This window comes from Humulus lupulus, chromosome 4 (assembly GCF_963169125.1).
Source record: "Humulus lupulus chromosome 4, drHumLupu1.1, whole genome shotgun sequence".
Classification (NCBI taxonomy): domain Eukaryota; kingdom Viridiplantae; phylum Streptophyta; class Magnoliopsida; order Rosales; family Cannabaceae; genus Humulus; species Humulus lupulus.
In genome coordinates, this window is record NC_084796.1 from 193,295,411 (window position 1) to 193,320,220 (window position 24,810).

Here is a 24,810-nt window from a genome sequence, read left to right on the forward strand (position 1 = left end):
GTCTAAAAGCTTAATTTTAAGTGGGAGGGAAATATGGTCTTTTGCTATTTAAAATCAGATAAGTGTTGTTCTGGCTTTATTTCCTTAGTGGAAAGCTTAAAGGATAGTAGAAACTGAAAGAAGTGAAAAGAAAAGTAGAAGGAAAAGTGGAAGACTCTTTTCTCCCTCTCGGTTTGGGCATTTCTTCATCAATTCTCTGGAAATTTGAAGCAAAAATTCAGAGAAAGCTTAGGCTAGGACTCAACACTAGGATCCTTGATTTGCCTTGGGGAATTGGCAGAGGTTACTCATCATTTGAGGTAAGGTCTTGAGGTTGATATTCAGTTCTTGGTTTGGCATTGAATTGGTTTTCTAAGCAGAGTTTCTGTGGGAATTCTAGGGAATTAAACCTAAGGGTTTGAGGAGGTGAAGGCTAAGAAAGTGTGGAAGACAACCTAGGCTGAGCTCCTCCATCAAAGGTAAGAAACTCTAGCTTTAGGCTTTATGATTTCTGTTGTTTTGCTGAGTTTTTGAGCTCTAGGTTCAGCCATAGTGGATTTTGTATTTTGGGGTGCATGTGATTGAATTACTTGTGGTTAGGTTGTTTGGGATGAGTTGGTGATGTTGGGAGGCTTGTTTTGAAGTTTGGTTGAGGTTTGATTGAGTTTTAGAAAGAAATGGCTCGAGGAAACTCGAAGAGGAGAAAACTGGGTAGTGCCTAGCTGTGACTAGCATTGTAGCACTAGCCTTAGGGTGCTACAGCGCTAGGCTTGGGCATCTGGGAGCCTGATGGCTTTACTTGTAGTGCTGTAGCGCCCACTTTAGGGCGCTGTAGCGCTACGCTGTTCCTCGAAAGGGATTTTGGGGTTATTTCTTAGGGTTTTTGCCCAGGGGGCTCGAGGTTTGATGCCACCACCTTGTTTGGTGGAATTAGGGCTTCCCGAGGACTCGGGATTGGTCCTGAGGCTAGGTTTTGGAATTGAGGTTTAGAGTTGGTTCTAACTTGTGATCGTGACTAGGTGTACGCTAGGGCTCAGATGGGATCGTGCTTGAGGATCGAATTGAACAAAGCTATCAAAATCTAAGGTAAGAAAACTGCACCCGGTTATGTGTTTGTGATGGGACTAAGAGCTCCCTATATCTGTATAATTTCATAGATGGTATTATGCCATGGGACATATGATAAATGGCCTAAGAGTATCGAAAATAATACTTGCGCACAGGGCGCGGCTTGGCCACTGGTAGCTGAGGATAGATTAATATTCACTGAGCTCGGTTTAAGCGGGCCGAAGTCAGTGGGATAATTAGAGGGTGCGGCCTAAGGGTGTTACCCTGGTTATCATATGTGATTCGATTATTGATATGAAATGATGTACATGGTATACTAAATACTTGAATAACATGAATGTTTGGATTGTTGAGTACATGTTTATACTGTATGAGTTATCTGGTTGTTTGCGTGATGATTATGCTCTGTTATTGTCTTTTCTTGCTGTGCCTCAGCTCATGGGTGCTACGTGGTGAAGGTAAAGGCAAGGGCAAGTTGGTCCAGTCATGAGATGGAGAGCTTCGGGGCTAAATGTACATAATCAGCTGATCGGCCGCCACAGCCCAGGAGTGGAACAGGACGAGAAAAGCCTAATTGTCTGTTTTGCCTTAGAGTGACTAGTAACTGTATTTTAATCCCGAAATTTTATAAACTGTCTTATAACTTTACTACTTCTGGGATCCCATGTAAAAGAAAATGTTTGATTATAAGAAATGTAACTTTTGAGACCAAAATATTTTAACCCTAGTTCAACTGTAGTTTCAGTAACGCGTTTCTAATTAAATGACTTGATTAGCATGTCTTGCACCTTTATAAACACATAGTGTAACAGTCTTGGCTATCCAGGGCGTTACAACTTCGTATCAGAGCTTCCTAGGTTTAAGGGTTCCTTAAGACTGGCTGGACATGTACATTCGCCGCGAAAGACAAGCTCGACTCAGGGTTTGGTAATTGTGTATACATGACTATATGTTTAAATGATCTAAATGGGATATGACTGTTGATATCTGTTTGATTAATAGGGACCATTAGATACTGATAGGGCCTGGCCCTTGACTATTGCATGATGATATTGAGGCATGCTTATTAGCATTGCTATTCATGTGAATGAAAATATTTGGATAATTGGATGAAATATTATATCTTGATTGTTTGTGAATGTTTGAGTCCCAGTGGTGGATCATGAAAGGATTATTACCCTGTCATCATAGTCTGACTGTCGAGTCATTGATTGCAAATTGACTTGGATAATTATGCGTCCAAGAAAATCTACACGACTAGCTGGCACTAGGTCTGAGACTAAAGATGATGACCAGGGCCAAACCCCTCCGCCTGTCCCTGAGAATTGGCAACAGCTTATGGCTGATATGCAAGCACGGCTACAGAGCCAAGATGAACAGATTCAAATTCTGCGACAGCAAGCTCCATCAGGGAGTGCTGCTCCTATTGTACCATATGCAGTGGTACCAGTGGTACAGCCAGTAGAGGTTGGGAACAGATGGGAGCCGTTGTACGAGCGGTTCAGGAAACAGCCGCCCCCAATCTTTGAGGGAGGACCTGATCCACTGAAGGCTGAACAGTGGATGACCATGATTACTACCATCCTGGATTTTATGAGGGTATAGGGACATGATAGAGTGGCCTGTGCCACATATATGCTGAGAGAGAATGCCTGAATCTGGTGGGAAGTGGCATCACAGACTAGAGATGTTACTGCTTTGACTTGGGAAGGATTCAAGGACCTATTTAGTCAGAAGTACTTCAACATTGCCATCAAGGCAGTGAAGGTAAATGAGTTCATGGGGCTGGTTCAGGGTAGCATGACAGTTACAGAATATGCCCTAAATTTTGACAGACTTGCGAAGTTCGCACCAGACCTTGTGCCTACTGACGCAGCTAGGCAGGACAGGTTTATTAGAGGGCTTAATGTTATGATAGCCTGAGATGTGAGGATTACAATAGTTACTGGAGGGACAACTTATGCCCAGGCTGTAGAGAAGGCTCTTACCGCTGAGGAGGCAAAAAATAAGATTTGGAGGGAGAGTGCAGCAAGATGGGAGGGCCGCAGGGTGGTGCCTCCATATTCTGGTTCTGGTAGGGGTGGAGGCCCCAGTGATTTAAAAAGGAAGACCCCTGATGCTTCAACCACTCATGTTCTTGATAGGAGAGGTCAGGGTACTCAGGGTGGCCGTCAGGGAAGCGGTAATTCATGGAGGACCTATCCTGAGTGCACAAGGTGCAGAAGACGCCATCCAAGCGAGTGTCGGGCTAAGGCCTATTTTGTGTGTGGGGTGGTGGGACACCTCAAGAAATATTGCCCGATGGTGAGGAAGGGAGATGTAGGGAAGGTGGATAGCCTGATTCCAGCTCGAGTGTACACCTTGACACAGGCAGAGGCTGAGGCTAGTCCCTCGGTAGTGACAGGTCAGCTTTCTAGCGTTGGCTCTCCTTTTACTATATTAATAGACTCTGGTGCTTAAATAATGTAGGCCAGAAAAACCCACTTTGCAAAACCTTCGCAGCTGTTCTTGTTCCACCAAAATGACCGCCACAATGTAAACTATGACAGCGAGTTAAGATTGACAACATCTCTTCTTCGGGCACACATCTTCGAATAACTTGATCTGGGAAATGCTTATACAGAATAGGCTCTTCCCAATAATAACACTTCACCTCCTTTATAAAATTTCATTAATTGTTGCCTTGTCATCTCAGGGGGTATAACCTTAGCAGCCAAATAATTAACATAATCTACAAACCATGGAACCTCCTTGCAAACATTCACTTCGAACAACTGCTCATCTGGAAAAACATCATTTATCTGAACTTCTTTATCAAGAGAATTTTTCTCAACCTCTAAACGAGACAAATGATCAGCCACCAAATTCTCAGTACCTTTCTTATCCTTAATTTCCACATCAAATTCTTGTAATAACAAAATCCACTGAATAAGACGAGGCTTGGAGTCTTTCTTAGTCATAAGATACTTTATTGTCGAATGATCCGTATAGACAACCACCTTATTTCCGATCAAATATGGACGAAACTTATCGAAAGCATAAACTATGGCTAGAAGTTCTTTTTCTTTTGTTGCATAATTTAGTTGAGCATCATTTAAAGTTCGACTGGCATAGTATATAGTTCGAAATACCTTGTCCACTCACTGCCCAAGAACCGCTCCAACCGCATAATCACTAGCGTCGCACATAAGCTCAAATGGAAGGTCCCAATTAGGTGTACACACTATCGGCGCTGAAATGAGCTTCTCCTTGAGAGTCTTGAAAGCAATCAAACACTCGTCACTAAAATCAAAAGGAACCCTATTCATTAACAAGGTAGACACGGCTTTGAGATCTTAGAGAAGTCTTTGATAAATCTCCGATAAAACCCCGCATGGCCCAAGAAACTCCTCACTCCCTTAATTGAAATTGGAGGTGGCAAATTCTCTATAGTAGAAATCTTGGCCCGATCCACTTCAATTCCTTTCTTAGAAATTTTGTGCCCCAATACAATTCCTTCATTAACCATAAAGTGGCACTTTTGCCAATTAAGCACCAAATGCGACTCCTCACACCTTCTCAACACCATCTCAAAATTAGTCAAACATGTGTCAAAAGAGGACCCATATACCGAAAAATCATCCATAAAAATTTCAATCCCCTTTTCAACCATGTCAGAGAATATTGCCATCATACACTGTTGAAACATGGCTGGTGCATTACATAGCCCGAATGGCATCCTTCGAAAAGCAAAAGTCCCATAAGGACATGTAAATGTTGTCTTCCCTTGATCCTCCGGTGCAATTACGATTTGGTGATAGCCTGAGTACCCGTCTAGAAAAAAATAGTAATTATGCCCCGCCAATCTATCCAACATTTGATCAATAAAAGGAAAAGGAAAATGATCTTTCCTTGTTGCCTTATTCAACTTTTGATAATCAATACATATCCTCCAACCCGTCACAGTCCTAGTTGGAATCAGTTCATTGCTTTAATTCTTTACCACCGTCATACCCCCCATTTTCGGTACTGCTTGCATTGGACTTACCCAAGCACTATCAGAAATAGGGTAAATCACTCCAGCATCCAACCACTTCAAAATCTCTTTCCTCACCACTTCCTTCATTGTTGGATTAAGTCTTCTTTGAGCGTCAATAGTCGGTTTCGCCTCATCTTCCATAAGAATTCTATGCATAACTGTTGATGGGCTAATTCCTCTTATATCAGCCAGAGTCCACTCTATAGCAGTTTTATGAGCTCGTAACACCCTCAACAACTTCTCCTCCTCTACTTCCGAAAGAAATGATGAAACTATAACTGGAAGAGTCTCTTTTTCCCCAAGATAAGCATAACGGAGATGGTCTGGTAAAACATTCAATTCTAAAACAGGTGGCTTCAGAATCGATGGTAATGGTCTGTCTGGTCCTGCACCCAATTCTTCAAATTTCTTATGCTTCCACGGCTCAGCTGATGTTATCCACTTTAAATAGCTCATCACTGCTTCATTTTCCTCACCATCTACATCATCAACTGTAAGACTCAACTCAAGAGGATCCTCACTTAAATTTTTTCTTTCTACTACTTCTTCGACCACATCAACTGATAAACAACTATCACTTGCTTTAGGATAAGTCATAGCCTTAAACACATTAAATACTACTTCCTCCTCTTGAACTCTCAGCTTCAACTCTCCCTTTTGCACATCTATCAATGCTTGCCCAGTTGCTAAAAATGGTCTCCCCAAAATAATATGAACATTCTCATCCTCCTCCATATCAAGAACTATAAAATCAGCTGGAAAGATAAACTTATCCACCTTTACCAATACATCTTCTATAATACCACGTGGATGCTTCACAGATCTATCTGCCAGCTGTAATGTTACTGTAGTTGGCCTAGCTTCCCCCAAACCAAGCCTACGGAATACCGACAACGGCATTAAATTAATACTCGCCCCCAAATCACAAAGTGCATGCTTACATTCAAACTCCCCAATAGTGAATGGAATGGTAAAACTCCCAGGATCTCGTAACTTTTGAGGAAGCTTTCTTTGCAAAATCGCACTACATTCTTCTGTTAATGCCACTGTTTTGTAATCACCCATCTTTCTCTTATTAGAGAGAATCTCCTTCATAAACTTTACATAGCTAGGCATCTGTTCTAATGCTTCCGCGAATGGTATATTTATATGTAGCTTCTTGAACACCTCTAAAAACTTTGCAAACTGCTTATCCAAATTATGCTTGCGAAGTCTTTGTGGATATGGAACTCTAACATGATGCTCAATATTTACAGGTGGGGTCTCCTCTTCTTCCTTAAGGTCTCCAGTAACCTTTTTTTCATCCAACTTCTTCTCTTCTTCTTCTGACTGACTCTTCTTTAGCCCTTCATATCTTGTTCCACTCCTCAAAGTAATAGCTTGGCACTGTTCTTTAGGATTAACTTCTGTAGTGCTAGGCAAATTTCCTTGAGCTCTATTAGTCATTAAAGTAGCCAATTTCCCTATTTGAATCTCCAAACTTCTTATGGATGCCCTAGTTTCAGTCATGAATTGGTTAAGTACATTAGGTTGGGTTTCAGCTGGTTTCATTGGCATTTGGGGAGGTGGTCTATTTTGTGGTTGATAATAGCCACGTAGAGGATTTTGGTGTGCATATTGTTGTGGATAAGGTGGCCTATTTTGGGTAGGTTGATATGGTGGCTGAGGTGGAGGATAAGGTTGGAGAGTGTTTTGATTGTTAGACCAGTAAAAATTTGGATGGTTCTTCCAAGCTGGGTTGTAGGTCATAGAATGGGGATTATTAGGTTGTCTTTGGTAATTTCCTATTGCTTGGACTTCTTCCATGGGCATGTTATTCATGTCTATAGCAGGGCATTGGTTTGGTTGATGGGTTGTACCACACACTTCACAAAGGTTTTGAACTTGCATAGCTTGAGATGGGAGTGTAGTCTTTTGTAATTGCTTCATCAAGGCTGCTACTTGAGCGGCAAGCATGGATATAGCATCCAATTCCATCATTCCAGCCACTTTCTTTGATTGTCCCCTTTCAGTTGGCCATTGATAATTATTCATAGCCATCTCCTCTAAGAGCTCATATGCCTCATTTGCACTTTTACTCATAAAGGCACCTCCCGCTGCAGCAACTATAATTGTTCTAGTCGTCCCATTCAACCCATTATAAAAATTATGTACCAACATCCACTTTTCTATTCCATGGTGTGGACACTTCCTTAACAACTCCTTAAAGCGCTCCCAAGAATCATACAGTGACTCTCCATCCAACTGATAAAAATTATCAATCTCACCCCTTAACTTTCCAGCCTTCGTTGGAGGAAAGAACTTGGCAAGGAATTTCTGAGCTAACTCCTCACATGTAGTGATAGAATTCGCTTGTAAGGATATCAGCCAACTTTTCGCCCTATCCCTCAGTGAAAATGGGAATAGCCTCAGTCTTATAGCATCATCACTCACCCCATTCATCTTGAACGTTGCACATAACTCCAGAAAATTAGCTATGTGTAAATTAGGGTCCTCCGTCGGCATACCTCCAAACTTAACAGTTGTTTGAACCATCTGAAGGATGGCTGGCTTAATCTCAAAGTTGTTGGCAGCAATGGTTGGAGGTCTAATGCATGAATGCACTCCTGTAACAGTAGGAAGTACATAATCTCTTAATGTTCGTGCTCCTTGCTCCCTTGGAACCTCAGCAACCCCTTGACCATTATTATCACCATTTCCCAAATTGTCAGCCATGGTGAATTCCAATTTCCTTTTTATTTTCCGATTCTGTCTGCACGTTCTTTCAATTTCCCGATCTATTGGTATAATCTGTTTTTGTCTATTGCTTCGCATATACCAACAAGTCCTGAAACACAAGAGAACCTTGATCCGAATAAATGTTAAAAAATAAACAAATCAAATTAGAACAAAAATTAACTTATTGATATTAATAAAAACAGTCCCTGGCAACGGCGCCAAAAACTTGATCTCCAAATTTAACACGCAAGTATACGCGGTCCAATCAAGTAATATATGATAAGTGAAGTGTCGATCCCACGAAGACTGCTATTAATTACCAATAATTAACCTCTAATTCTAATTGATTTAATTAATAATTTCAGATTTATAAATAAAATAATCATTACTAAAAATTAAGAAAACTATTAAGCACTTAAAGAAATGCAGAGATGAAATTTGATTTAATTCAATAGATGTGAAAGTTAGGGCTTTAATTTCATCAACCATCCACTTATGATTTCTAACCAATTCTCAATATTTCTTAATTCTATTGTGGTAGCAGATTACAATTATATATTATAGTCTTGTTAGGATCTATAATTCTCTACAATATACTATTTCCTACATCTCTGCGGTAAATTAATATATTGCAGGCTTTAAACACATAATCCCTAAACTACACAATTTATAGAAGTACTTTTGTCTAATATAAAATTGTGATTATTTACATATAGAATAATTATCCTTCTCTTTTCAGAGAATAGGTTAAAATCATATAAACATGTAAATGATGATCAAACATTCACAAGCATTAAGCATAAGATAAATAATCCATAGCAGAAGAAAGAAATTCAGGAAAATTTCATTAGGAAATCAAAAGTTTCAAGAAGAATCCACTAATACCCTAATAACAAGATTAGTTCAAAGTAGACATAATGGAATCAATCAAATTAAATATAAACATAAACTCCAGAAAAGAGAATACAGAAGAAATTAAGAAATCAAACTCTAGGTCTTCAATGTTCTCCTCAGTCTCTAATAACTTCTCCACACCTCTAATAATGAATGAATCCCCTAATTAACTCTTAAAAACGTATTTAAAAAGAAACCCTAAAATATCTTACAATTTTTCCCTATTGCAGGCCACGTACAAGTGTTGCGGCGCGCCTCTTTGGATTTGCGCAGCCTCCTCTCTGCTTTTAGCGAGCGCCGCGACCCTTCCTACATGCGCCGCAACCCTTCAAAACTCAAGAAAATGGCCCTCTCTGCTTTTTCCTTGCGCCGCAGCTCTTCATTCAAGCGCCGCAGCCCCTCTAATTTTTCCAAAAACTTGTTCCCGAACTCCAAAACGAACAATTATCTCCGCAAATAAGTCTTCAACTTTCTTCTTGTCAACTTTTAGCATAAATTTCCCAATTTAAGCTGATTTTCTAGTCATTTTCCAAACTTCACATTTTCTTCTCCTATTTCCTGCAAACATACCAAAACAAGTATAATACCGCATAACACTCCAACAAAATGACTCAAACTTACCCTAATCACATGTTAAAAACTATGCTAAAAATAGACTCATCAGAGGACGAGGATCCCTTTGTCTTTATGGGAGTGGTGCATGGACCCCGCATACCCAGAATTTCAGCGTTGAGAGCTAAGGACCTATTATAGGGAGGATGTATAGGTTTCCTAGCTAGTGTGGTGGATACCACTAGGGTTTCGCCAACAGGACCGGAAGAGACTAGATTGGTTTGCGAGTTCTTGGATGTGTTTCCCGAGGACTTACCTAGGTTGTTGCCGCTTAGGGAGATTCAATTTTTCATTGAGTTGGAGCCAGGGACAGAGCCAGTGTCGAGGGCACCGTATGGGATGGCACCGGCAGAACTGAAAGAATTGAAGATATAGTTACAGGAGTTTCTGGATTTGGGGTTCATCAGGCCTAGTTACTCGCCATGGGGTGCTCCAGTTTTGTTTGTGAAGAAGAAGGATGGGACTTTGAGAATGTGTATAGACTACAAGGAATTGAACAAGTTTCCTATCAAGAATAAGTACCCCCTACCAAAGATTAACGACTTGTTCGATTAGATGCAGGGTAAGACTGTGTTCTCGAAGATTGATCTTTGATCTGGTTATCACCAGCTGAGGATCAAGGATGAGGACATATCGAAGACAGCCTTCAGAACGAGGTATGGGCACTATGAGTTTCTGGTCATGTCATTTGGTTTGAGCAATGCCACAACAGCCTTTATGGACCTAATGAATAGAGTGTTCAAGGACTTTCTGGATGAGTTCGTTATTGTCTTCATCGATGACATCTTAGTGTACTCCAGTTCAGAGGCAGAGCATGAGATTCATCTTCGACAGGTTCTGCAGAGATTGAGGGAGCATCAGCTATACGCCAAGTTTAAGAAATGTGAATTTTGGTTACCAGAAGTGACATTCCTTGTACATATTGTGGGTGCAAATGGGATTAAGGTGGATCCATCTAAGGTGAAGGCAGTTAGGGATTGGCCGAGGCCAAGGAACGCCTCGAAGGTGCGAAGTTTTCTTGGTCTAGCGGGTTACTACAGACGGTTTGTAGAAGGCTTCTCGAAGATAGCGGCACCGATGGCAGAATTGACACGGAAGAATTTGATGTTTATTTGGTCAGACAAATGTGAGAACAGTTTCCAAGAGCTGAAGCGATGACTTATTACTGCGCCCGTGTTGAGTCTTCCTTCGGGGAAAGGGAAGTTTGTTGTCTACTGCGATGCGTCGAGGTTGGGTTTAGGCTGTGTGTTGATGTAGAATGAGAAGGTCATAGCTTATGCATCACGACATCTGAAGGAGTATGAGCAATGGTATCCTACCCATGATTTGGAGCTAGCAGCGGTGGTATTCGCACTGAAGGTTTGGCAACATTATCTGTATGGGGAGAAGTGCGAGATATACACCGACCACAAGAATCTAAAGTATTTCTTTACACAGAAGGACCTGAACATGAGACAAAGACGTTGGCTAGAGTTGGTGAAAGACTACGATTGTGATATTCTTTACCATCCAGGGAAAGCCAATGTAGTGGCAGATGCATTGAGCCAGAGAGGCCCAGGTCAGTTATATAGTTCCACCCAAATCTTGAGAGAGTTAGCTGATGAGATGGTCAGAGCGGGCATAGAATTGGTGGTGGGCCGGTTGGCCAATATTACTCTGCAGTCAACCCTGCTAGAGCGGATTAAAGAAGGCAAATTGGTAGATGCTCAGTTACAGGAGGTTAGAGAGAATGTCCTAGCGGGAGTAGCTAAGGACTATTCTATTTCTGAGGTTGGTTTACTTCGGTATCAGGGATGGATTTGTGTTTTGAATGATGAGGGGATCAGACGAGAGATACTGGATGAGTCTCATATGACACCATACTCACTTCATCTGGGTACCACGAAGATGTACCAGGATCTACGGACGTTATATTGGTGGCTCGGGATGAAGAAGAATGTGGTTGATTACGTAGCCAGATGTTTAACCTATCAGCAGGTGAAAGCTGAGCATCAGCGACTAGCAGGGTTGCTTCAGCCATTGGGTATTCCTAAGTGGAAATGGGAGGATATTACGATGGATTTTGTGGGAGGTTTACCCAAAATTGTAGGGCTTCATGACTCGGTGTGGGTGATAGTGGACAAACACACCAAGTTAGCCCATTTTCTTCTAGTGAGGTCGACATATACTGTGCATCGGTATGCAGAGTTATATGTGAGGGAGATCGTACGTCTCCATGGGGTTCCCAAGTCTATAGTGTCAGACCGGGATCCTATCTTCACCTCCAAGTTTTGGGGTAGTTTGCAAAAGGCTATGGGAACTCAGTTGAAGTTCCGCACAGCCTTTCACCCTCAGACTGATGGATAGTCTGAGAGGATGATTCAAGTGCTAGAGGATATGCTCAGAGCAAGTGTGATCGACTTTGAGGGATCATGGAGTAAGTATCTTCCGTTGATTGAATTTTTATATAACAATAGTTACCAGTCAACGATTGGAGTGGCTCTCTACGAGATGTTATATGGGAGGAAGTGTAGATCACCCATTCATTGGGATGAGATGGGTGAGAGGAAGTATTTGGGGTCGGATATGGTTAAGAGGACAAATGAAGCTATAGAAAAGATCCAAGCTAGGATGCTCACTTCACATAGTAGACAGAAATGCTACGTTGATCCCAAGCATAGGGACGTGGAGTTCCAGGTTGGGGACCACGTATTTCTCTGAGTTTCACCATTGCGAGGGGTAAGGAGATTTGGAAAGAAGGGCAAGCTAAGCCCTAGGTTCATCGGACCTTTTGAGATCCTCAAAAGGATCGATCAGGTGGCTTACAGATTAGCCTTGCCACTATCATTGTCAGGAGTTCATGACGTGCTGCATGTTTCTATGCTCCGGAAGTATGTCTTAGATGTGACACATGTGTTGAGTTATGAAGACTTGGAATTGCAGACAGATTTAGCCTATGAGGAGCAACCGGTCCAGATCTTGGATCGGAAGGACAAGGTACTATGGAATAAGACGATTCCTCTTGTTAAATTGTTGTGGAGCAATAGTAGGGTCGAGGAGGCGACCTAGGAGCTTGAGTTAGCGATGCAGGATCAGTATCCCGAATTATTCAGGTAAATTTCGAGGACGAAATTCTCATTAGGAGGGGATAGTTGTAACGACCCAAATTCAGTAATAAGGCTTAAGGGCCTTGATTAGTGTGCCGGGAAGGCATAACTGTATATATCTGTGATAAATTGTTGAGACCACATTATTATGTGGATATATTTGTAATCTGTGACTTGAGGCGATCCTAGTGAGCGGTTTAGCGAAAAAGTCACCATGGGGATATATACCCGGCTCGGGGCAAGTATTTATGGGAATTTAGAGAATATATTGGAGTCTATTTTGATATTGAGGAATATAATTGGTGATTAGTTAGGTGTCGGGAAGTAAGCGGTAAATATTAGAGGCATTTGAGGAATTAGCGGGAATTGGGTGTAATGACCAAAATGCCCTTAAGATGTCTAAAAGCTTAATTTTAAGTGGGAGGGAAATTTGGCCTTTTGTTGTTTAAAATCAGATAAGTGTTGTTCTGGCTTTATTGCCTTAGTGGAAAGCTTAGAGGATAGTAGAAACTGAAAGAAGTAAAAAGAAAAGTAGAAGGAAAAGGAAAGAAGGAAAAGTGGGAGACTCTTTTCTTTCCCTCGGTTTGAGCATTTCTTCATCAATTCTCTGGAAATTTGAAGCTAAAATTCAGAGAAAGCTTAGGCTAGGACTCAACCCTAGGATCCTTAATTTGGCTTGTGGAATTGGCAGAGGTTACTCATCATTTGAGGTAAGGTCTTGAGGTTGATATTCAGTTCTTGGTTTGGTATTGAATTGGTTTTCTAAGCAGAGTTTCTGTGGGAATTCTAGGGAATTAAACCTAAGGGTTTGAGGAGGTGAAGGCTAAGCAAGTGTGGAAGACAACCTAGGCTGAGCTCATCCATCAAAGGAAAGAAACTCTAGCTTTAGGCTTTGTGATTTCTGTTGTTTTGCTGAGTTTTTGAGCTCTAAGTTCAACCATGGTGGATTTTGTGTTTTGGGGTGCATGTGATTGAATTACTTGTGGTTAGGTTGTTTGGGATGAGTTGGTGATTTTGGGAGGCTTTTTTTGAAGTTTGGTTGAGGTTTGATTGAGTTTTAGAAAGGTTTGGCTCGAGGAAACTCGAATAGGAGAAAACTGGGTAGTGCCTGGCTGTGACCAGCGCTGCAGCGCCCACTTTAGGGCGCTGTAGCGCTACACTGTCCTAGAAAGGGATTTTGGGGTTATTTCTTAGGGTTTTTGCCCAGGGGCTCGAGGTTTGATGCCACCTCCTTGTTTTGTGGAATTAGGGCTTCTCGAGGACTCGGGATTGGTCCCGAGGCTAGGTTTTGGAATTAAGGTTTGGAGTTGGTTCTAACTTGTGATCGTGACTAGGTGTACGCTAGGGCTCAGACGGGATCGTGCTTGAGGATCGAATTGAACAAAGCTATCGAAATCTAAGGTAAGAAAACTACACCCGGTTATGTGTTTGTGATGGGACTAAGAGCTCCCTATATCTGTATGATGTCATAGATGGTATTATGCCATGGGACATGTGATAAATGGCCTAAGGGTGCCGTAAATAATACTTGTGCACAGGGCGCGGCTCGACCACTGGTAGTTGAGGACAGATTAATATTCACTGAGCTCGGTTTAAGCGGGCCGGAGTCAGTGGGATAATTACAGGGTGTGGCCTAAGGGCGTTACCCTGGTTATCATATGTGAATTGATTATTGATATGAAATGATGTACATGGTATGCTGAATACTTGAATAACATGAATGTTTGGACTATTGAGTACATGTTTATACTGTATGAGTTATCTGGTTGTTTGCTTGATGATTATGTTCCATTATTGTGTTTTCTTGCTGGGCCTTGGCTCACGGGTGTTACGTGGTGTAGGTAAAGGCAAGGGCAAGTTGGAGAGCTTCGGGGCTGAATGTACATAATCAGTTGATCGGCCGCCACGACCGAGGAGTGGAACAGGACGAGAAAAGCCTAATTGTCTGTTTTACCTTAGAGTGGCTAGTAACTGTATTTTAATCCCGAAATTTGTAAACTATCTTATAACTTTACTACTTCTGGAATCCCATGTAAAAGAAAATGTTTGGTTATAAGAAATGTAACTTTTGAGACCAAAATCTTTTAACCCTAGTTCAACTGTAGTTTCAGTAACACGTTTATAATTAAATGACTTGATTGGAAAGTCTTGCACCTTTATAAACACACAGTGGAACGGGCTTAGCTATCCAGGGTGTTACATTAACATTCTCAGGTGGATCTTCAAGAGTCCAGATGGAATTGGAATACATCGATTCCATTTCAATTTCCATGGCGTTTAGCCATTTTTCTTTGTCAGAATCTTTCATTGCACCTCTATAAGTCAATGGATTATCTTTGTTCGTGTTAGACACAAGCATCTGAACTTCATGTTCATAGCGTATTGGTTGTTTACCTACCATCCCACTATGACAAAGCTCTCTATTGTTCTAACTAGAACTGGCGATATCCTCTGGCCAATTTTCTCTTGTCATTGCTGGTGATTGGTCTCGTTTATTTGAGACCATTTCCTCAAGTATGACTTTACTTTGAGGTTTGTGGTTATTTATATAGTCATGCTCCTGAAAGGTAGAATTTGTAGAAACAAACGTTTTGTTGTCTTTAGGAATATAAAATATACCACCTTTTGTTTCTTTGAAATATCCTACAAACATGCACACTTCAGTGCGTGATTCCAACTTCCAAGTATTTCCTTTAAGCACATGTGTAGGACAACCCCATATATGGAAATGGTGTAAACTAGGTTTAGTACCATTCCATAATTCCAATGGTGTTCTCTTAATAGACTTAGATGGAACAACATTGAGTATGTATAGAGCACATTTTATTGCATAACCCCAGAATGTCAAAGGCAATGATGAGAAACTAATCACTATCTAACCACATTTAATAAGGTTATGTTCTGTCTTTCTGAAACACCATTTTTCTGTGGCGTTCCAGGTGTAGTGAATTGGGATTGAATTCCATGCTCACGTAAATTGTAACGACCCAAAATTGCTAATAAGGCTTAAGGGCCTTGATTAGTGTGTCCGGAGGGCATAATTGGTATTTATGTAAATTATTGATTAAATACATGATTAGATAAGTATATGGATATGGTTAGATGCATGTTTATGAGTATTAAATATGCATGTGGGCCCTGTTTTGTTCATAAGGGCATGTTTGTAATTTTGGCCCGGTGAGGGCATAAATGTAATTATATGTGATAAATTGATGAGACCACATTATTATGTAGATATATTTGCAGCATGTGGCTCAAGACGGTCCTAGTGAGCGGATTGGCGAAATGGTCACAGCGGGGGTTTATACTCCCCCCCGTGGGAGGCTGAAGGTATTTATGAGAATTTGGGAAATATATTGGAGATTATTAGGCATTGGGGAAAAATAATTGGTGGTTAATCAAATGACGAGAATCAAGTGATAAATCTTAGGGACACTCGAGGAATTATCGGGAGTTGAGAAAAAATGACCAAAATACCCTTAAAATTACTAAAAGGCTTCGATTTAAATGGGAGGGTAAAAGAGTCTTTTGCCTATTAAGAGATATACTTGTTATATCTGATGTTTTAGTGGAAGTGGTAGAAGGTGATAGAAGCTGAAGGAAAGAAGGAAAAATAGAGCACTAAACCTATCCCTCTCTCTCTCATACGATTTGCTTTGATGAAGCTAAGAACTCAGAGGGAGTCTAGGCTTGGTTTGGGGTGTTGATCCTTGGAAAAGCTAAGGAATTCAGCTGGAATTAATTCTCGAATTAAGGTAAGGTTTAAGGTTACTTTTGAGATTTCTGAACTTTGATGAAGTTGTTTCTAAATTTGAGTTTTTGGATGGGAATCAATGGGCTTGAGCTTGGGGATTTGAGGAACTAAAGGCTGGAAGGGCATAGAAACAACTTAAGGTCGAATTCTCTCAGTTAAGGTAATCAATTCTAACTTTGAAGTTCTAGGTTTCTGGTTTTTTGATGATGTTCTTGAGCTTTTAAGCTCAAGTTTGGTTTATGTATTTGTTGGTGCTTTTAGTTAGGTTTTTGATGTTGATGGATTGTTTTGATTGAGTTATAGTGGGTTGTAAGGTTACTTTTGAGGTTGGATAAGTTTTGGAGTGGTTTGGTAGAGCTTTGGCTCGGGGAAGTTCGAAGAAAAACCCAGAAATTCCATGCATGACTCGTCGTAGTGCTACCCTGCCTCCAGAAATGGGTTTTGGGTAATTTTCTTAGGGTTTTTACTTAGAGGCTCGGGGGTCGATTCCACCACCCCGTTTGGTGGAATTAGGCTTCCTGAGGGCTTGGGATTGGTCCCAAAGTTTGGTTATCAAATTAAGATCTAATGAGGATTCTATCTTTGCGGTTGTGACTAGGTGTATGCTAGGGCTCGGTCGGGATCGTGATCGAGGGTCATCTCATTTAGCCGAGGCACTCGGAATTAAAGGTAAGAAAACTGCACCGGATTACGTGGTCATGTTGGGACTAAGAGTTCCCTATACTTGTATGTGATGTCATAAGATGGTATTATGCCATGGGGATATGTGATAAATGACCTAAGAGTGTCGGAATCAATACTTATGCACAGTACATGACTCGGCCACTGGTAGCTGAGGTTAATCAAATAATCACTGAGCTTGGCCTAAGCGAGCCAGAGTCTGTGGGTTAAACACTGGGCTCAGCCTAAGTGAGCCGAAGAAAGTGACTTAAGCAGAGGGTGCGGCCTAAGGGCGTCGACCCTAGATATTGTGTGATAGGTTTATTGATGTTAATCTAATGATTATGGCATGCTCTTTGTTTGGATGGTTAATTATTGGTTTGTTGATTAATATCGCTGATTATGTGAACGATGCGATCTATTGAGTATTTGATTAATGATTTGTGAGTTATTTGATTACTATTTTTTATTATGCTATGCATTATAGTTTTCTTGCTGAGCCTCAGCTCACGGGTGCTACGTGGTGCAGGTAAAGGCAAGGGTTTGATGGTTCAACCATGAGTTGGTGAGCACTGGGGGCAAGGTGTACATTGTCAGCTGCTCAGCCACCACGGTTGAGGGTTTGTAAAGGGGTGGAAACCTAAAATGTATATTTTTCCATTAGAGTGGCCATGTTTATTTATAACTTTTGAATTTTTGTAAATATGTCTTTTAAACCCTGTTTTGGGATCCCATGTACTAAACAATTATTTTATTGAAAATCATCTATTTATGACCAAAATCTTTTAAACTCTACTTGTTTATTACTATAGGATCACATTTTCATTTGAAAGACTTGATTAGCAAGTCCTGCACTATTGTAAACACACAGTGTAACGATCTTGGTTATCCAAGGCGTTACATAAATGGTCCTCAAAATCATAATCTAAGTACTCTCCACCTGGATCTGATCGAAGTACTTTTAGTGATTTACCTAATTGATCTTCAACTTCTACTCGAAATTCCCTAAACTTATCATAGGTTTCAGATTTCCTTTGCATTAAGTATAGCTAACCATATCTTGAATAATCTTTAATGAAAGTGACGAAATATTCATAACCTCACCAGCTTGGACATTTAGCGGACCACAAACGTCCGTATGTACAAGTTGAAGTGGGTTTGCGGCTCTTGAACCTTTAGCGGAGAAAGGTCTCTTGGTCATTTTTCCTTCTAGGCAAGATTCACAGACTAGGAGAGAACCAATAGATAGTATTCTTAAAGGACCATCCTTTGTTAGTCTGTTAATTCTGTCTAGGCCAATATGTCCCAATCTAAAATGCCACAGATATGTTTCACTATTGGAATATGTCTTTTGTCTTTTAATAGAACTAGGATTTGCAGTTTAAAATAATTCAGAATTATAAACATGCTCGATATTGGACTTTAACTTGTAAAGTCCACCTTCAGACTTTGCAGAACAAATGTCAAAACCATATTTCAAAATAACAATCGAATTATTATTAAAAGAAACATTAAAACCTTGTGTTATGCAATTTTGATAAGGAAATTAAATTTCTAGTAAATCCAGGAATAAAATAAAAATTGTCCAACACAATAAATTTACTATTATCAAAATGTAGGCTAGCTTTCCAACTTCAGCTGGCAAGATCTTCTGTCCACTTCCAACTCTCATGGTGACCTCTCCATGAGCCAGCTTCCTTGAAGTACTAAAATCTGTGAAGAAAAAAAAACATGGTTAGTGGCTCCGGAATCAACTATCCAAGAAGACAAATCACCTTCCATTAAACAAGATTCTAAAACAAGTAAATCAAATTTACCCTTCTTTTTGTCTTTCAGTTCAGCGAGGTACTTAGGACAATTCCTTTTCCAATGACCGTCAACTCTACAATGAAAGCATGCTCCTTTCGGATCCTTCTTTTTCGAGTCCTTTGTAGAATTATACTTATTGGAAGACTTCTTGGTCTTCTCTGGTTGTTTGTCCTTTTTATTGTCCTTTCCTTGGCCACCCTTCCTCTTCTTTGAATTACCATTTGAAGTGGAAGGCTTGGATTCAACAACATTTTCCTCCTCAACCTTGGTGGAACTTTTGTTAAAAGATTCAAAAGTTTGCAACTCATTAAGAAGTTGGGTTATATTGTACTCCAACTTGTTCATAACATATTTGGTAGTGAATGCTGAAAAAGTTGGTGTGAGAGATTCAAGTCTCATACTTACTTGAGTACTCTCATCAATGGTCGCACCATGGATTTCTGCATCATGCAATATGTTGATCATGTCTAGGACATGTTCTCTGACAAAAACATTTTTCTTCATTTTCATATTCATAAAGCTTCTAGTAGCATCATGTCTGCACTTATCAGATTGCTAGCCAAACATTCCTTGTAGAGATTCCCATATCTCATAGGTTGTTTCAACAATTTCAAACTTCTTTTTGAGCATATCGCTCATACTAGCAAGCACATACCATTTGGCCTTATTGTTAGATAAGATCCAATTGTAATACTTCTCTCTACCAGTTTTGGCAGTAGTGAGAGCAGGAACCTCAGGACATTCCTCATTAAGGACAAACGTGTGGTTTTCACATATCAAAACAATGTTCATGCTTGATTTTCATTTCATGTAGTTATCACCAGTCAATTTTTCATTAGCAAGTAAATCAGTTATAGGGTTTGGATTGGACATATTGCAGAAAATTAAATAAATAAAATATAATGAAATAATGCATATAATAAATATCATTTTATATTTGTAATAGTAAATATGATGCTTGAATGCAACACATAAAATAACACACACAAATTTAATTACTATTCCATGATGGATTAATTTGAAAATTAATGGCCTGCCTTAGGGTAGATCAGACTAATCACAAATTAACCTTGAGACAAGATCTCAACTCCATAAGTGAAAACTTAAAAACTCCTTTTTCTCTTTTGACTTATGAATTATCGTTAGTTTGGTCAAATTGCACTAGTAGCGCTCGAAAGCGTAGATACATCTTCGGAGTATAACCCATTATTTTTTCGATCAATGACTTAACTCAAGAGTGTGCCTTAGGGTCAGTCAAACTTGAAATACATCACTAATCTTATTCTCATATGAGAAGTCAACCTTGGATAAAATAAATATATTTGGAAGCCTTTCCTTAGGGAGGTCGCAAACAGAGGCGACATGAGGCCCTTCCTATGCCTCTCGGTGTTCAACCAATAATGGAGACCATGAGACTTATTGTCATAATTCCCTCTCCCACTCACTATTTTATAATTGTGTTTTTCTCAAAATCAATAAATTTCCATTTGGTTGTAAAACTAATTAAATTAATTTTACCAAATGATATTCTAATAAATCCTAATCCAATTATGCAAAATAAATAATCGCGCCCTAGATTTTATTTTGCCTTTTTAAATAGAATACCATTTTATTTAATAAAACAATTATATTAAATAAGAAAATATACAACTTTAAATTATTTTTACCATCTTAAATAATTAAGACTAAATTAATTATATGAGTTATCAAATAAAAACATATAATCAATCCTAAGCATCTTTCTAAAAAAAAAATGCTTAATATGTAAAAGCATGATAAAATATTAAAAAAATTAATCATGATCAAGCAAATAAATAAATAAATAAAAGCGGGATGGGTGTTTTCGGTATTTCTTGAAAATTTCAACACTTGCAAAAAAATACACAAAAATAATTAAACTAACTAAGGCCTAATAAAGAGCAATTCCTTTGATCTTGGACTTCTCTTTTATCTTTGGAACATTACCATTTTAATTAACCATTATGAGTTAAATAACCTTCTAATTATTTTAAACAAATTTCAAATAATCAAACTTTGGGTTTTAATGCCGAACAAGTTATTGAGGCCCAATTGGAATTTGGACTTATCACAATTAACTCAAAATATATAATTAAAAAACTTTTAATTATATTCAGCTTAAAACATGCCCAAATGGATAATTATACATCCATTAGGGTTTTCATGACATAAACCCTACTGGGTATGTCCAAGGTTGGTCTGCGGTTGGCAGGGGTGCAGTTGGCGGCGGGTGTAGGGCGCGTAGGGGTCCCTTGGCGTGTAGGGGCGCATAGGTGGCTGGGCACTGGGCACGCAAGCATGCGGGTGGCTGGGCGCGCAGGACAGTGACTCAGGCCTCAAGGTTTGTGCTCAGGGCTCGGGCCATTACAAAATTTTTCAGAATTTAAAAAATAAGTTACAAAATTCCTATGCCCCAAAATTGCTTACAATTTTCGTATATCTAGAAAGTTTAAGAACTTTTCCTAACCCAAATACACCTTGAAAACCAACCCTCAAGAACATAAAAGATTCATAGAGAAACATCCATCCCTTATATACCCCCACAGTAATTAACATATGCAGGGATTAAAGATGGCTCTGGTACCAATTGTTAGGAACGGTTCCTAGTGCGCAATGAAAGTTGCGATAATGGTATACAATAGAAATTTTCATATAAACAACTTTATATGAGGATCTTTTAATATGCAATATGTTAATCAATATATATATAATATGTATATGAAAAAATAATACGAAATAATTTACCTTTTGTAGCCTATCAAGAATCCTTGAATCTTTTCGTATGTATTTCTGTCTTCCTATCCTTGCTAGAGTACTCACACCTAGATCTTCGAAGACGTTCTTTACACCTCAAGATGTAGGTGAGCACATAGAGAACAATGATCAATTTTGTGAATCAAAAGTATTCTCAACACATGACACTTTTGATTATAGGCTAGAGAGAAAATGTTTTTGCTTTGTGAAAAAGATTATAAGTTTTTCTTCTCTGTTAAAAACTTATTCTTTATATTTTCTATTATGTAGAATATATAAGCATTATTACCATAATAATAATAATATTAATAATAAAATAAATCATCTTTTATAATAATAACAATGATAATAGACAAAAATCTAACATTCCATTTTAAAACCCCTTTAAAATATTTTATTAATTAATTAAAAATAAAAATAAAATTCCAATATCTGATAACATCAGATGTGCCACACGCATAGAGCAGTCCAAGCCCTATGCGTGTGACCTATCCCTCAAAAATGAGATTTTGATTTTTTTCATGTGTTTTTCTTTTAGTTAATTAATAATTAGATATCCAAATAAGTTATCATCTTTTTAAGGAAAATATAACAACTTAAATTTCAAAATTCAAAATTTGAATTTCCATCATCATCTTATTATTAATTAATTAAATATAATAATCAAAATCAATTTTGACTATTCATATTTATTTATTCACACTTAAATAAAATAATTGATTAAAATCAATTTATTATATTTCTACACAATTTCGAAAATTGTACAATTGCAATAATAAATTGTGAAACTTCAATTATCACATAATTGCATATTTATCCCGAAGAATAAATATTTTCTCAAATTGCTCTTTCATAGTTTAGCCCTTGTATCAACTCTTCCCTTGATTAATGTTGATAGAGACGCCCTGTTGACCTATGGACTAATAATTCCAAGCTCCAATAAATAAAAGATTATTAACCAAAACTTTTGGAGTCAATAATCATATTTATTAATCTCATGATTATTTCACTATATATATGAGACCGAACTCTTGAGAATTAAAAACATATATTTACTGAGTACTTTATTGTAACCATAAAGTGTCCATTGATATAATCATTGCATATAAATTAATCCTCCATTGATGATTCATAATTAAGTGGAAATAAAATTACCATTTTACGCTTTTTAATTATATCTTGATTCCTATTGTACCATTGACTTTACTAGTGAATGTTAATTCATAATGTAATTATGAATTTAACGTCAATATCATTTTCAGTTCTAAAAGCCAAGCCAATAAGGAATCATCATTCAATCTATAAGAAGGTATAGATTCCATATCTGTTAAACTATGTCCCTAGCCATATACATCATTGAGTCTCCAAAGCAATAGTTCTTAGATTCTGACAAACCGTATCGCATGAATCAAAAGATCAAATGACATATATAGGAGTGCATTGTAACTTCAGGATTAAGATCAGTTTGTATATGATTATCAATTGATGTGTTTTATAATACAACAAAATAGTATTTAAACAAGTATTAATAAATCACATCTGATCCAGTTCTACATACTGTCAACATGTAAAGTACCTCCACTAAAGTGTCCTATTACACTAGTAACCCAGATATAGGTCACATGTATTCATAATACTACTGGACTGTACTAGCAGTAATTAATCTAAAGATTCCATAACTTTATTTTATTGCGAACTATTTAAGTTCATTATCTCAACCTCGATCCTCTCATACCAATATGAGTTTGAGACCACATAGATGAACTTGAGAATTTTTCGATATTTACTTAATATTATTAGCAATAGTATAGTAGATAAGCTACATATATACAATAATTCAATTCATTCATTTATTTCATTAAAACCATTGTCTACTACAATTACTTTAAGGGCACAATTTCCAACACTGACCCGGAGAGTCATCTAAGCACTTTTAACATGGTGATGAGGGCTAGTAATGAAGGATTTGAGCTCAGATGTATGCTATTCTAGAAAACCTTAACGAAGCAGCAAAGAGTCAGTTCGACGAATTCCATAGGCATTCCATCTCGTCATAGGCGCAGTTGTCCAAAAGGTTTAAAAAGTAGTGTCGTGTAGCAAAAACCATCAGGCATGTGGCTTCATCCCTGGTGAACATCAAGCAGGAGCCAGGTGAATAACTCAAAAAGTATATTTGGAGATTCAATATTGAAGCAGCCTGAGCCCATGATGTCGATGACAACAGTCATCTGATGGAAATTCGAGCTGGAATCTTCTAGGTAAGTGCCTTTTGGGACGACTTGTAGTGAAAACCAGTTCACAGAGCGAGCATAATGATTTATCAATGTAGAAAAGGTCAGGTCAGCATTACAGCTGGCACATTCTGCCCCAATAACTACAATGATGAGTGTGAATCCCACCACAAGTTCAGCAACTCCAGCTGTTGTACAACCCTCTAGTGATAACTCCTCCAAAAGGAAGAAGAATGTAGGAAATACTCTTAAGGCAGAAGTGAGTAAAAAGCAAAAATTAGACAAGTAGATCTCTATTTATACAGTTTATACCGAGCTAACGAAGACTCGGGGAAAATATTTATGTGGCGAATGAGAATAAGGTCCCTTTGCAATGACCTGAACCTATGCGCAACCAACACGCTAAACAAGATCATAATAAATATTGTTTATTCCACAGGGATATTGGCTACATGACCGAAGAATGTAGAAAATTGAAGGATACGATTGAAGGCCTGATCTCGAGAGGCTACCTCGGGCAATATGTTCGAAATAGGGACAACAACCAAGGCCAAGTCCTGCAAAACCAAAGAGTAGCACTAGCACAACCTGCACGACCACCTCAGATCACACCACCTTTAACTCGGGAAGATAACTGGCCACCTCCAATTGATGGAGAAGATGTGATAATCGTTGCCGGAGGACTCCATATAGCCAGAACGAGCAGGATTTCCCAAAAAAGATATGTGTAGGAGCTAAAAAACTAAGGATGGTTCACCGTGTGTTCCAGAGCCCCAAGCTCCAAAACAACAACGAGTCGAATCCCAAATAAGAACCATCACAGAAGAAGATGCCTCTCATGTATAGTTCTCGCATAATGACCATTTGGTTATTACCATCCAGCTCGCCAATAAAAGGGTTCACTGAATACTATTTGGTAATGGGAGATCTGTGAACATCTTGTATAAAATTATGCTGGAGAAAATGTGCAACTACCCTGTAGTATGGGATTTTAGGAGAAAGGATAGAAAGCACAGGAGCCATCGAACTCCTATTAACACTAGGGGGGTATCCAGTCTTAATCACTAAGATGTTCGAGTTCATAGTGGTAGATACACACTTTGCTTACAATGTTCTGCTCAGAAGACCAGCCATGATTGGGCTGGGGGCAGCAACATCAGTATGACACTTAGTAGTAAAATTCCCAACTCCAAGTGGAATTGGGACGTT

General features: G+C 38.9%; 1 protein-coding gene and 1 non-coding gene across 2 annotated transcripts; one reads left to right on the top strand and one right to left on the bottom strand.

Annotated features, from left to right (window-relative positions):
- Positions 1 to 4,187: 4,187 nt before the first annotated feature.
- On the bottom strand, positions 4,188 to 7,147 carry LOC133832763 (uncharacterized). The gene is made up of 5 exons (XM_062263067.1): positions 6,990 to 7,147; positions 5,869 to 6,431; positions 5,075 to 5,751; positions 4,416 to 4,615; positions 4,188 to 4,329 (listed from the first exon to the last, which is right to left on the bottom strand). The coding sequence occupies exons 1-5, from the start codon at positions 7,145 to 7,147 to the stop codon at positions 4,188 to 4,190; spliced, it is 1,740 nt and encodes a 579-aa protein (XP_062119051.1).
- Positions 7,148 to 7,235: 88 nt separating this feature from the next.
- Positions 7,236 to 7,342, top strand: LOC133833209 (small nucleolar RNA R71). The gene has a single exon (XR_009892603.1). It is a non-coding gene; the product is annotated as a small nucleolar RNA R71 (small nucleolar RNA).
- Positions 7,343 to 24,810: the final 17,468 nt, after the last annotated feature.